At 39.5% G+C, this 15123-nt stretch overlaps 1 protein-coding gene across 2 annotated transcripts; it reads left to right on the plus strand.

The window, feature by feature from the left end:
- Nucleotides 1-10301: 10301 nt before the first annotated feature.
- dpm3 (dolichyl-phosphate mannosyltransferase subunit 3, regulatory) lies at nt 10302-11756 on the plus strand. 2 transcript variants are annotated; one of them, XM_023409789.2, is made up of 2 exons: nt 10302-10353; nt 10587-11756. In XM_023409789.2, exon 2 carries the CDS (start codon nt 10635-10637, stop codon nt 10911-10913), a length of 279 nt encoding a protein of 92 aa, XP_023265557.1. In that variant the 5' UTR covers nt 10302-10353; nt 10587-10634; the 3' UTR covers nt 10914-11756. The 2 variants fall into 2 exon arrangements, with proteins under 2 accessions (XP_023265557.1, XP_023265558.1); XM_023409790.2 differs by having other exon boundaries at nt 10339-10443.
- The last annotated feature ends 3367 nt before the right edge of the window (nt 11757-15123 follow it).

Below are 15123 nucleotides of genomic sequence, written 5' to 3' on the forward strand. Positions count from 1 at the left end.
GGAGGTTTAGCTCTGATCCCCCATGATATAGAAGAAGTGGAATGTACTGTAAAGCATGAATACAGCACTGCACAGCCCTCCACCCACCCCCTTGTGCTTGCTGCACCTCTCTTCTTTAGTCCAAATCTGTAACAGATTGGGTTTAGTCTGACTGGAGGTATGCAGCCACAACACCACATGTAGGGGTCTGCATAATCCCTCCACTGAGTATTAAGTGCACAGCATGGGCATTCTTTTAAAGACCTGGCAGGAATTACCAATACATAATCTCCATGATCATCATTTAGTATAGTTCAGAGAGAGAGGATTGAGGGAGGGAATCATCTGAACTTATGAAGGATCTCAGAGCCATATACAATCTGTGAGAGGCAGTGTGCGGTGCCATCTGGAGAACACATAGGACAGAGTCCGTTGGAATACGTTAACCCGACTGTCTTAAACAACATGAAGCTAAACCACATGTCCAAAAGACTTATTTTGTTTGTTAAACATACTATGTGGCCTCTATAGCCTGAAGTGGAATACATTGTTTACGGGGAACCTGCTTAATACTGTTTTGCTGAGACAAAACTATTATCGCAGATCTCTGTGATGGAGGCCTGGAGTAGGAATTAAGTTGGCAGGGGGTGAAATAAAAAAATTAAAAAAAACCCCCCAAAAAACATGAATATAATGTGCTTGTGCTGTAAGCTCCATGTCTGACAGCTGCTACCTACACTTCATGGCTGTGGATTTTTTTTATTTCATTGAGGAAATAGATTAATTATTAAACTTCATATGCACAAACCTCTAGAGTGCAATCACAAGAAGTGACAACTTTAATTTCACTGATAATCCACTCCCTCTCCATATGTAACAGACGGGACTGAATCACATTCACATCATTCATTTCTTTTACTCAGTTTGCGGTTCCTTTAAATTCAATAACGTTGCGTTGATATTATTCTTCCAGACATGGCCACTGCTGAAACAATTATCTGTCTCTTTCTCATCCATCCATCCACCCATGAGACTGAATAGCATTAATAATATACAACTTCCTGCTTTTATCACATTGATAATCTGAATCGAGGTAGAAGGGGAAAAAAATCAATCAGCTAAATGTTGGCTAAGAGGATTTGAGGGGCATAGCGGGGCCATCTTCCCTCACTATAATAAATGAGGGGTGACAGTAATGCTAGACAGAGCCCATATGGCCACATACTGTAACCTAGTGCACTTCAGTTGTGAGAGAAGACACAGGGCTAATTCAGTTTAACAATAACACTCTAGAGGCATATCCTACTCTACTGGATTTGTAAGCTGTGCTTTGTTTTTCTCTGTTAAATGATGCAGTGAGTATTATGCATTGATTGGGTAGTTTATATTTAGTCAAATTGCATACAGTTCACTATTAGACAAATTGAGTGTCCTGTGACATCAAACACTAGTTTGAAATTTTGGAAAACATTTGCTTTGCCATTAAAGACCACTCTCCAATTAAAACCAAGTTTTTAACCTTGTTAACATGTCCATATCGTCACCTTCCTAAAATAATGGCCTAAGTCATGTTTTGACAAAAATGTTTTTTTTGCCTAAATCACCCCCTCATGATGCTGGCCACCTCTGGTAAAATCGCCTGAATCCTCAGTTGAGGGGAACATGCAATTCTACCCCCGGTTGTATAATGGCCTATGTCGAAAGTGTGACTCTTTTGTTGAGTTTTTTGTGTTTCCTGAAAAACCTGAAAAAATGACTTAGGCCATTATTTTAAGAGGGTGTCGATATGATGTTTTTTTATATAATACAAGACATTCCATGAGTGAAATAAGCAGTAGATACCATGACTGGGTCATACATCACAAACCTAAGGAACCAGTCCTGTCAACTTGCAGGGACGGGGCGCGGATAAAAAACCTGAAACCTTGTCAGTACAGAAAGCAAGAGTTAGCATTACAAGCTAACAAACTGTATAAACAAATAAAAGATACTAAGTACACTAACCGTACTGATATTTCTGTTAATTGCTGATTGTGGTCACAACAGACTCATCATCTGAGTCTGAGTCTAACTGAGGCTCAAACCTGTGGCTGAGTCTCTCTAATGTTTCTTCTAACACCAGTCGCTGAACCCTTGTCAATACAGAGACTGAGAATTTGCATTAGCACAACCAATAACACTCTGAGTCACTGTCAGTTACAAGCTAACAAACAACATAAACAAATAACTACGCGTAATGTTCTGATATGAGTCTGATGTTCTCTCCACTAATCATATTAGCATTGGCATAAAGACTTCAGAGTGGGGGAAATAATTAGCCTACCAGCACAAAATCTGTACAAAAAACAAAGTGTAAAGATGTTTTATTGTTGTTTTATTGTATGTTTTATTGGAGGCTGTGTGCTGATTATTTTCTGACTGTTCCAGTTTTAATGTTAAGCTAACTGGCTATTGGCAGTCGCTTCATACTGAGCAGGTATGGGAGGGGTATTTTGGCAAGAAGGCAAATAAGCATATTTTCACAAATGTCAAAAAACTGCTTTAAAGCAGCCTTGATTAATATTTTTTTTATAATGTACAATGTATCGAACAGCAATGTGAGAACAATGAAGTAATTATTGTTATTAATTATCACATGAATCTGCAGCACCCCTCTGCTTTTTGGAGCTTTATAGCGTGTTACAGTTTATAGTTCCTGCCGCAGCAGGCAGCTGCTGTCAGTGAAAAAGCTCTAAAAGCCCATTATACACAACCTGCTCAGCACTTCATGGCAGACAGACGAACTTAGAGAATAGCTGGTGAAGCCAGATATTTCTATCATGAGTTGGTAGAGAATAAAAGCAGAGCTAAAAGAGGGCGAATACTGTCCTTACATTTGCCTAGTAGCCATAAACACGACTCCAATTGAATGATGATGTTGCTCTTGTAACTGGTGGATGTGTAAGCAACTGTTGGCTGGCAATTTCAACATATTAACATGAAAGATGATGATATGTCAATGTTGTGCTCAAAACTGCTCCCAAGTGACCAAGAAATTAGTTATTGCAGGTTTAACTGCAGACTGAAACCAAGAATGTGGATATCCCCTCCTATAGAAATGATTTCATTCTGAACCCAGAGGAATGGTTCACTGGTTTAAAGCATTAAAATCCTGTCTCCTGGAACAAGTGTGATAAGTGGACCAAGCTAGATTACATAGCTTTTTGGCTCTTATGGATAACTTTAAGGCTGGCGTAACTTCAGATATACTGTATGTTTTTACACTCTGCCTGAAACTCAACAACTAGGATATTATTGTTTCCATAAAACCGAGGTGTGGAATAACGTTTCAGCGAGACTAATGATAGAAAATTCTGTGTAAGAAATGGTGTGTGCAGGTGTGGGACCGTTGCATGTGTGGTTAGAAACCATGATTTTTGATTGAGCTTCATGCAGTATATGACATATCCATTCAGTCAGGATGTAGCATATCGTGAGTGGTTTTCCACCATGGTCAAACACGCTGAGTCGGACCTCATTCACCCCTGCACAGTTAAAATTCCAGGTCTCTGAAAAGTGAAAGGCAAGTCAAATCAGAATGTCAACAGGGGATCTGTAAACCACACGTTTTCTAGACGGCTCTGTCAAGACCAGCTGTGCATACATCATAGCCTGAATGATCTGTGTGTACAGTTAGAGAAAGAAATAAAAGACAGAGAGAGTGAAGGACAGACATAAAGAAGGGAACAGAGAGAGAGAGAGACAGACGTGTAACAGCATAGACCAACAGATGCACACAGAACATGAAGTGGGGGAGGGGGAGTTGGTATTTGATCTGTGACAAGAGAAAAACAGTCTAAACATCCCTCTGAAGTCTGACGACTCCGTGGTCCTATCTGTTACCGTGTCAATACTTCCCAACGGCCCACCCTGGCCTCCTTGTCTGTCCCTCCTCACCTTCCAGATGCTCACCCAGTGAAGGGGTGAAAGGTTGGCAGGTGCCTGGGGGAGCAGCAAGGAGCCTCAGGGTCAGATTTCTGAGAGGTCAAGCAGCCGTAGTCTTAGGGTGGAACGAGTGAGGAGGGGGCACAATATGGCTTGTGTCCAGAGCAGGAGAGAGACGGGTCCACAGAGCAGCAGTCTCGCCTAATCAACTTCATTTACTGGCAATGGAGGTGGCCACAATCAGCTTTCAGAGTATTACCCACTGCCCTCCACAAATCCATAATCCTTGAATCCTTGACCCATTGCATTTTCAATATAAAGTCAATGACAGTCACAATAGCATCAACAAATCTACGTGCGTATGTGTGTGCGATTTCAATCCCAGAACTGATCGGTAATGGCGAAATGAATAAGTGGCTCCAGCTTTCAATTGTCAGTTAATGATTATATGTGACATACTGCACAATTATTTAAGTCTGTAGCTTGTTTGAATGCAAACTGGAATGTAATTGGTTTTGCATATTGATGTGTTCCTAGATGATGCTGAAGCCACGTGGTTTCTCTGAGCATGCAAAGCAACATGACTTCAGCCCTGAAAGCCCGACCTAATCTGGTGGAACAAGAACGGACATCGTCTATGTAATGAGAGACCAAAGGCAATATCTTGTACGCAGTCAGTGATGCTTGCATCCATCGGTTAGATGTAATGAGTTTTTATATGTATCTTCATGTTCAGTTTGGCTATCTAATGCATGTCCCGGTTTCTCCATAGCCCCCTAATTGCATCAGTGAAACGAGTCGATAAAGTTTGTCGGTGTGGTATTGGCAAGAGATATGTACTCCCGATGGTTTACAGCTCTGTTCGACTAGTGATCAGATTTTATTCACCCATACAGTAGCTACTTCTCTGAAAGACCTTTGTGCGATAGATCTATCAATGGAAAACAATGTAGTGAGCAGATAAGACTGCAGGACAGAATTCCCCTCTTCCCCCCATTACGATCCATTATGTGCACACAGGATGAGGTCAGTTTATTCTAGTCTAGACATGTAGCCCTAAATCATCCACCCCTTGCTGAGTACACTGCACTGACCCACATTAATACATTTATAATCAATACCTCCTCAGGTCCCGTGCATGGACTCGCCTATCAGATGTTGAAGGAAATTGTGCAGTCCAATTTAAAATGGCCTCAGGGAAAACTTTCATAACCATGTGCCAATTAGCTCCACTGTCAATAACGGTAATGCTAAAGGACATTGTGTTCTGGGGTGAGAAGAGAGGATAGATAGATGGAGGAGAGACATCATCAAGCTTATGCCCGTTGTTCATTGTTAATGGCTGTTACACTGACAACAAGCATTGGATCAGACACACACACATATTGTGGGCCGTGGATGTGAGGGGGCTGTGTTATGGGGCAGAATTACACAACCCATGAAGATAATAAGTAATGACGTCTTATAAAGGTCAACAAACAAAGCACTAGTGGGACAAATACAGGCCCTGTGATGAGATTCATTAGGACAGCATTGAGAGCGTGGAGAGAGAGAAAGAGGGGATGAGGGGATGGGGAGGGGGCACATTCCTCTGTTGTTTCACAACGGCCGTCACAGCAGCAGCTGAAACAGGTGTGTGTCTTTACTCAGGGCACGGAGGGCAAGGCAAGTGCTATTCTCACATGGTTCAAGCTGGTCACACTTGACCACACTCTGACCTTACACCCACTTGAGTAGCCCAAGACTTCATTAAGTAGGCCCTAAGTAGCACGGGGGTCCCACAATTATTATCCCTGCAATTTAATATATACTCTCGCCGTCCCTAAATGATCTTGACTCAAGGATATTTATGAGAAGTGTGCTCGTCTATGTCAAAACTTTCAGGAGCCCTGCTTTGAATTTGGGACCCCTGATGGGAAGTATCATAGGGCTCTTCACCCTGATGCATTTACTTTGATGCGCAGTCACCTCAGCTGTCTTAGGAGCCTCTGCTTAAACTTGCAAAGTCACTCCACAAACTCAAGCACAGCTTCACTCAGTGTGGCCTGTCCAGGCACAGAAAAAAAGCATTTGCAAGAGGTTGGTGCCATTATAAAGTTGGAAGCACAACTGCTTATTGAGTCTCGTGCAGAGACATGGACACAAACCTTGATTGGGTAAATGTACAACTTGCTGGGTTATTACGAGTCAAAGCTTCAGACTTGAGACTTAAGTCACGAGGATCAGCACTTGAGACTTGACTTGGACTTGAATGACTTCTAACTTAACCCCCTAAAGACTTGGGATATATTCAAGTCTCAAGTTTTATGTACTAAAAATGTCAAACATATGCGAATCATCTTGCATAGTTGATTTTGCAAGATGGGAATATTTAATTATACATAGGCTAATAGATCTATGCACTCAACTACTGTGTCAGACCTGATGACTTTCATGATATTGGTATCTTATATCATTGTTTTTTTTATTTTTGTTGGCCATTTGATTGTGTTATGGAATAATGTTTACTCCTCATGTATTGTACATGTAGAGTGGCAGATATAATCAATCTATTTTTATTATTTCTGCCTTGGTGTTGACCCTGTGAAGATGAAACAGGTTGCCGTTTTATCGCTTGACTGGAGACTTCAATTGGACTTCAAAACTGCTCGGCGACTGGTCAATTCTTCAGATTTTCAGAAAGTCATGATATTTCTTGTGGCTACATATTAAAATTTCTTCTGAATTATTCACTGAAATGAGTTTCTGAATAGATCTGAGGTGAGCTTCATCCTTCATCAGCAAAGCCTTTTCTAAACTCGGGCTGACAAGATCTCAGGGTTTTCAGAGGTTGCCTCATCACACGAACCAACCCCTCATAGTTCTCTGATTGCTCTGCCGTTTAACTTCCAGGCTCAGTCGAGTTGAGCTGATGCTCTCAGGGCAAAAAATGTCAAAGCAAAACCTTGAAGCTTGAAAGACTTGGGCTGGTTTTGCTAGGCTCACCTTTCCCGGACAAGTATCAGTTCTCGCTCCTCCGCCATTGATATCCCATGGAAGCTGGACACGGTGACGCACTTTTAGTCACTCTTTCCTTTTCCCAAACACATCTACACACACACATCTAATGACAACAGAACATACAGCTATGGTCGCCAACTCAGGAAACAGAGGTTTCCTGTTTTTGAGTCCAAGCTCTATTGTTATCTTAAACAACGTTTTGACAGTGCATGCTCTCTCTCTCTCTCTCTCTCTCTCTCTCTCTCTCTCCTTCTGTCTAGTTTTCTCAGCCTCTCCAGCTCTTGTTCCACACACTTGAGATATTACACAATAATTATCCACCCAAATCTTGATCCCTATATAGCTCTTTAGTGGCACACATTCTTATCTGGACCTTTCACTCTGTTAATATTGACAAAGCGAGAGGGATAGAGTCAACACAACTCTCCATTACAACCTTTCCTGTTTTATCTATGCCTCTTATCTTTGCTTTCTGGATGGAGTCACACAGTTACTCCTATTTCTGCACTTGAGGATGAAGTATCTCCTCTGCCATCGCTCTGCCTCATGCCAATCCCTCTCACACACTGTCTTCATGCTTTTTATTTATTTATTTATTTATTTTTTCTAGTTGCCTCTGCCCGCACTGCTTCACTCGCTCCCTGCTGTGGGAACTGAGATGCTGCATGCAGTCTATGGCGCAGTCGAAGGTGTTAGGGGGATTGAAGAAAAGTCTGGATAAGCAACAGCTGGATTTAATGCACCATTAAGGTCATTGGTTGTTCAAGCTGCACCTGCAAATCCCCCGATTTCACCCCCCTGTCTAAACCTCTCTCCCCTGTCTGCTCCCTCCCCACCCTCCTCTCCTCTTTTCTCTGTTGCCCTCTCCTCTTTCGTGCACATATACCCAGTCACCCCTTCTTTTCATTCCTGGTCCTCTCAGCTTTCTCTCTCTTGCCCTGTCAGCTATGAACCCCTCCTCCTCCTCCCTTTTCTGGTTCTTTATCAAAAATAACTGCTGCCACCGCTTCACCCCCGCTCACTCTGGTTCCCTACATCCCTGTCTCCTTTCTTGTCTCACCCTGCATGTCCTTCTCTCTCTCTCTCTGTCTCTCTCTCTTTCTCTCTCTCTCTTTTTCTCGATGTCTCTCTCTCATTCTCTCTGTTTCAGTGCCCCTCCTGCTCGCAGGCTGTTGTGTTGTGTCTGCCAGGCCTTCTCGGCTGGAGCACAGGTTTCCTGAATACTGGAACGGAACAGGAGCTGGCAGGGAGATACACTGAGAAAATCCAGATCGGCTGTTCCCACTGAGTGTCACACACGCTCACAATGCTGCTCATACCGATGGACACAGCACACGCTATCATGTATGTAATACTGCAACATGTCTATCCCACCTGGATTCAGTTTATTCTACTGATACAATGGAGAAACATGACCTTGACAGTCTGATATGTATCATATCACATCTTATTAAGTGTAGCAAGTAGGTCCAGGCTTTTCTAAGTTGCATTAAAACTAATCAAAAATGATCTTATTTCCATTCTGAGTATTCTTTTCATTCATTGGAATCCCTACCTTTAAATGTATCACTGTATTCCTAAATAACCACAATTTTGATAATTAATTGATCATTTATCATGCAAACAATTGCCAAACATTTACTGGTTTCAACTACTCAAATACAAGCATCTGCTACTTTTCTCTATTTTATACCACTGTAAATCAGATGTATGGGTTTTTGTGAAAGTGAAGCTGTAACATTGGACTGTGGGAAATCAGTGCTTTCATTATTCTCTGAGTTGCTATGGATTAAATCATAGAATTATTAGAAGCTTAAATCATACTCCATGTAATTAATAAATGGTGACAGAAACAATGAATTGCAACTCCTGTGCTGGAGCTTCATGTTTGGAAAATCAAATGTTCAAGGCAATAGCATATATCATGGCAGTTTTACAAAACCACAAAGCCATTCACAGGATAAAGCACCCTCAAACTACGATGCAAACTTGGAAAGATAATTGTTGATTCAGGATTTAAAGATTTACTTTTCAGCAAACAGACATAAACCTTTACTATTTTCCAGCCAGCATAAACAGAAGAAACAAGTTTTACCCCTCACGCAGACACACAGATCGTCACTTACACTATTAACACTGGTGCAGACAAACATAAACACCACTGCCCTAAGAATAACTCTCCATTTTTCCCCAAAGAATAATGTTTATTTCTCAGTGGGTTTTTAATGTGTCCCTCTCCTCGGCTAAGTGAATGATGTTTACATCTCCCACTCCTCCTGATTTCACTCTGGAGGTCTGTGGCCTCTGCACCTGGACAGTTCACTGCCCTGAATGCACAGACGTGCACCATAGCACCTAAAGAGACATGGAGATCTAACAACTGTGAGCTCTCGGTGGCCCCTAATGAAATTGTTGTTGGATTCCTTGCTTTGGAATAACATTAGTGTTTATAGATAGCTTTCAGCTATTGCTAATGGTAATCTAATTTTTAAAATGGCTTTTCTAAATTAAGAGGATGACACAGAGAAACAGTTAGAGGTCTGATGTGTGTTAAAAGTCTGACAGGGGCCTCATTGAAACAAATTGTTTTCTCTCGCTCAGCCGACAGGGCATCGGTGCAGTTAATACATCAGACAACATTCTAGTGCAGGGTTTTAATGAAAACCATAGACAGCTACAACATTGGGATTTATTGAGAAGATAAGGAGCCAGAGGAGCTGCATTAATTCATCTTTCTGACCTCTGTCTTCTCACTGCTCTCTTTTGCCTCTCTAAAGGCTGACGACTACAAGAAGACAGGAAACATAGAAGAACCTATAATATGGATTTAATAAAACTTACATCATGAATTTCCCCTAGGGAATAAATAAAGTATCTATCTATCGATCTATCTATCTATCTATCTATCTATCTATCTATCTATCTATCTATCTATCTATCTATCTATCTATCTATCTATCTATCTATCTATCTATCTATCTATCTATCAAGGGTGTATTATAAATAACTAAATAAAGTAGCCCATGTGAACAATAATAGCAGCAATACAAATAAATCAATACATACATAAATGGTATAGTGCAGGGTTTACATATGACCATAATCATCAAAATATGTAAAAACGTAGGCTAAAGTTATGTTCTTTTAGTTTTCTATAGGCTACACCTGAAAGATTCTACTGTCTATTTGAAAATTGAGGTCTATTAAGAATAAATCCTAATGCCTAAATATGAAATTTGAAACTTCTAATAAAACCTTTTCTTGTGAATAAAGCATATGGCGAATAGTATGAAAATGACGAAAAAATAACAAAAAGAATAACAAGAAACCAATAATTCACTTTTTGATGCCGTATTTGTTGGTAACATAAAAGTAACTACATTTCCCATAAGGCGTTGCGGTTTTCTACGTCATTAACGTGCGCAGGGCTGAGGTGGCGTTTAAGAGGAGGTAAACACATCGGATTATTGCTTGTAAAACTGATTATTGAATTAAATGCCCCTTAAAAGGTCGATTAATTTCGTTGAATCCATTACTTAGGTACGACTGTGGTTTTCCCATCGCCAACCCGATCTTTGTCGTCCTCTTGTGTTGTAGCAGCGTCGCTAACAGGGTGCTGCCTTGCTGTGCTAAAGCTAAGCTAATTGAATGAATCGCTTTAGAACTGTCCGTTTCTGTTTCAGGTTGTTTCCCGGCTGAACTCTGCTGAACTCCCCGCGGCTGCTCTCGTCATGACTAAACTTCTGGAGTGGCTGTTCGGCGTGTCGCTGGTGGGCGCTGTCTGGGCTCTGGTCACTTTCGACCTGTTGGACCTGAGCCTGCCGAAGACGTACAGAGAGGTGGCCTGGCCAATGCCGCTATACCTGCTGGTGTCATTTGGCTGCTATTCCCTGGCCACCGTGGGATACAGGGTGGCCACATTCAATGACTGTGAGGAAGCAGCTAAAGAGCTGCAGGGGCAGATCAAAGAAGCCAAAGAGGACTTGAGAAAAAAGGGCTTAAAGATGTAAAACCCGACAAGGACTGTGTAGAAACTTTTGAGAGAAATGAAATGGATCCTTGTGATGATGGAGTCACTCAAAAACAAAACTGTCTCTTGTGTGAAATGTGTTGGATGAGTTTGAACTGTGAACTGACACCATCTTTACTGATTCCAGCAGGCTTGAACTGAACATCAGTCACAACAGCCCTTCATGCAGCACTGTTTGTTTTCATGCTGTCTTATTCACTGGCATGTGTTTCAGATTAAATGTTGATCAGATGTGCTTCAGCAAATGATAAATTAATGGCCCAATTGATAGTTTTCTGGGTTATCCATAAATGACAACAGATAAGATTTAACTTTGCTAAAAAGAAATCTTCCCCATTCTGACTATTTAAAGATTTCAATTGAAGCTAAATGAATTATATTAAGCAATATCAGACTCGGTTCAAATCAGTGTGTAGTAGGTGGTTGTATTGATTAGCACAGTTTAAACCAGATTAAGGAAGATTAGCAGTGAGCGCAGGAGGAGACTACACACAGAGAATACCTCTGAGTTCTTAATGCCAGTATGCTAAATTATCATCTATAACCAGTTGTGCATCAGTGAACAAATTCAACCCAAAGGCCACATTGGAACAATCTGACTAAAGGGTGTTTCTGCTGGGAATTCTCAGATGCTTTCAATCTGCATCAGCTTCAAAATCGTACCACAGTGTCAACAGTGTTGTGTGTGTCTGGAGATTGTTGCTTGTCAGTATAGATGAGCTAAATTTTATCTGTAAAGTAGTGTACATTCCATTGTCCAATTTCAGATTTGAGCCCTGCGGCTATTGCTTGGACTTAATTAAAATGCAGTCTATTTTCTTCAGGTTTTCTGCCTACAAATGTGTGATTGTGTGTGTATGTCTCTGTGTTTGTGGGTTAGCGAGTCGAGATTGGGCCAGAAGGTATGCGAGTACGTGCACGAGTGCTTGCATATACGATGCATTCCTTCTCCAAGCATAACCCACATGGCCTGAGGGTTTTATATCAGCGGCTCAATGCTTCCCTCTGTGCAAGAGACAGACCTCATTTGTGCCATTTTGTAGTTAACGACATGGATTATACATTATACAGCATTTCCTTCGTTCCAGTCAGAAAATGTAAGTTAAATACGTAGTTCAGAAGTAATCCGATGTTGGCAAGTGCAGGTCTTTTGTGTGAGCCTTAAAAGGCTGCCTATGCTCATTTTCAGTGAGTCCCTGCTGTGCATAAACAAAGCATAGCCTGGCCAGAAGCATCATTATAGGGTTTCAAAAGCTCCTATAACTTCAGAACAAATGCAAAAGAGTTGGCAGTTCTCTGTGCAAGCTCTGCCTCTTGCAACGTCACCCCCCATGAATGTCTGCAAGCTGTTGCTAGAGCAGGCTGGATGAAAGGCAACCTGTTATTTACCAGAAAGTCTTTTACTTTGGCAATTACACCAAAGGCTTCCCTCTGTAGGCAGTTATGCTCTTACACATAGCCACATGTGAAATAGTCGATCACTTTTCTTTGTCAGCATTCTCCTCAAATATAACTTTGAAGACATCCATCTGGTCGTTGTTTTTGTGCAGGCTATCAGACAAAAGTATATATCAGATTAGGCCAAACATCTTAGAGGCCACATACAGTGCATGTTCATGTGAACAGTGCAAGCATTTTTCTGCTTTATTCCTTTAATCCCTTATTTCAAATGTACCCGTACATAAACTTCATCCCAGACATGGCCCATAGCATTTACATAATAGCAAGTCTAAGTGTAATCTGATGCACAGACAGAGATGTGTATGAAAGTTATCCCACCACAAATGACATCAAATACTCAAGCTTTTTTTTTTTTTTTTTTTTTTTTTTTTTTTTAAATCTTCATGTATTTCATTCATAGCAAACTTGAGATTACTAACATCACCACTGCTGTTTTTTTTGTGGGTGAGTGGCAGCATTGGTAAGAGAGGATGCACCTGATAGAGTACAGTAACTTGAAACACAGAGCAAAATCCATAATAATGACTGAATAGTAATTTTATATCTCCGCCTGCATACTCTTGTGGCTTAGAGGTGAGAGGTTTGCTCCTCCGGTGAGGAAGCTGCAGAGAGCTGGCTTTGCATTTCAATGGACCTCTTAAAGATTCAGTGTTGTCAACTTTGAGAGCTGTTATTAGGGTGCATCATTTTGGCAGTGCAGCGGTAACACGCCTTGAATTGGTGCATTTCAGCTGCCAGATGATGGGAAAGAATAAAGCTAAAATGAGAGCTGATTATCTTCTGTTGTTGGTTTAAAATTCAGTGACTTCAATAGTCCTGACCTCTTTCTCTTCCTCTCTTTCTTAGAAAAGGACTCAGATAAAAGCTGTAGGCAGCTGGATGCTTCCTTTTTTAAAATGATATTAAAAGTAGGTTTTAATCTCTAAATTTAGTCGCTAAATTACTTAACTGTGCTGTAGGTGTACTGTATGTATGGAAGACTATTTCTACCAGACCAGAGATACATAGTTAAAATTTTGATTTTAATAAAGTCAAAATGGTCAAGTACTCTTAAATCCACCAGGAACATACTGTATGTTTGCATACTGTATATGTTGTTGGCCAGCACAATATTTTGCCAGAATATGCCATGTTGCATTGTGGCAAAACTTGAGTCAGATTCAACCTTTTTGCCAGATTACATGTATTTATTTCAAGGGTGTAGGTTTAGTCTCAACACTGGTAGGGACGCAACAACCCTACGACCCCTCCAAAACAAAGATATTGTGTTTTTAATGCCATCAACCAATCCATTTATTAACATATAAGATCTGAATTTACATTCAGAAATGCCAATACGAAATTGTAATACATGTATATGTGTTGAATTTCCATATATAAAATATATGTACATATGAACTAAAATAATGATTATAATAATTATATGTAAATAAAGGATCATAGGTCATATTATAGTAAGGCATAAAAATATCATAGTATAGTAAGGAATAAAAATGTCATAATATAGTAATTCAAAAAAATTCATAGTATCGTAAGGGATAAAAAAGTCATATTATAGTAAGGCATAAAAAGTCATACTACAGTAAGGCATTAAAAGGTTATAGTATAGTAAGGCATAAAAAAGTTGTGGTATAGCAAGGCATAAAAAAGTCATAGTATAATAAGGCATAAAAAAGTCATATTATAGTAAGGCCTAAAAATGTCAAAGTACAGTAAGGCATTAAAATGTCATGTTATAGCAAGGCATAAAAATGTCATAGTATAATAAGGCATAAAAATGTATAGTATAGTAAGGGAAAAAAGGTCATAGTAAAGTAAGGCATAAAAAAGTCATATCATAGTAAGGCATAAAAACATCATAGTATAGTAAGACATAAAAATTTATAGTATAGTAAAGCATAAAAAGTCATAGTATAGTAATGCATAAAAAGTCATAGTACAGTATGGCAAAAAAAAAGTCATAGTATAGTAAGGCATAAAGTCATGTATAAAAAAGGCATAAAAATGTCATAGTATCATAAGGCATAAAAAGTTATAGTGTAGTAATGCATAAAAAAGTCATATTATAATAAGGCAAAAAAAGTAATATTATAGTAAGGCATAAAAACTTCATAGTATAATAAGGCATAAAAAGTCATTGTATAATAAGGCATAAAAAAGTCATATAATACTAAGGCATAAAAAGTCATAGTACAGTATGGCAAAAAAAGTCATAGTATAGTAAGGAATGAAGTCATAGTATAGTAAGGCATAAAAAAGTCATATAATACTAAGGCATAAAAAGTCATAGTACAGTATGGCAAAAAAAGTCATAGTATAGTAAGGAATGAAGTCATAGTATAGTACGGCATAAAAATTTATAACATAGTAAGGCATAAAAAGTTATAACAGTAAGGCATAAAGTCATAGTATAGGAAGGCATAAAAAGTCATAGTACAGTATGGCAAAAAAAGTCATAGTATAGTAAGGCATAAAGTCATAGTATAGCAAGGCATAAAAATGTCATAGTATAAGGCATAAAAATTTATTTATAGTATAGTAAGGCATAAAAGGTCATAGTATAGTATGGCAAAAAAAGTCATAGTATAGTAAGGCATAAAAATGTCATAGTATAGTAAGGCATAAAAAAGTCATAGTATCATAAGGCATAAAAAGGTATTGTTTAGTAGTGCATAAAGTCATAATATAACAAGGCATAAAAATGTCGTATTATAGTAAGACATAAAAAG

The sequence above is a fragment of the Seriola lalandi genome, unplaced genomic scaffold (genome assembly GCF_002814215.2).
Source record: "Seriola lalandi dorsalis isolate HSWRI2012SDOR001 ecotype SW California unplaced genomic scaffold, Sedor1 jcf7180002054408, whole genome shotgun sequence".
NCBI lineage: Eukaryota > Metazoa > Chordata > Actinopteri > Carangiformes > Carangidae > Seriola > Seriola lalandi.

Excerpts from the sequence above, each read along its gene's own strand:
- dpm3 (XM_023409789.2), top strand. The coding sequence starts at position 10,635 with ATGACTAAACTTCTGGAGTGGCTGTTCGGCGTGTCGCTGGTGGGCGCT.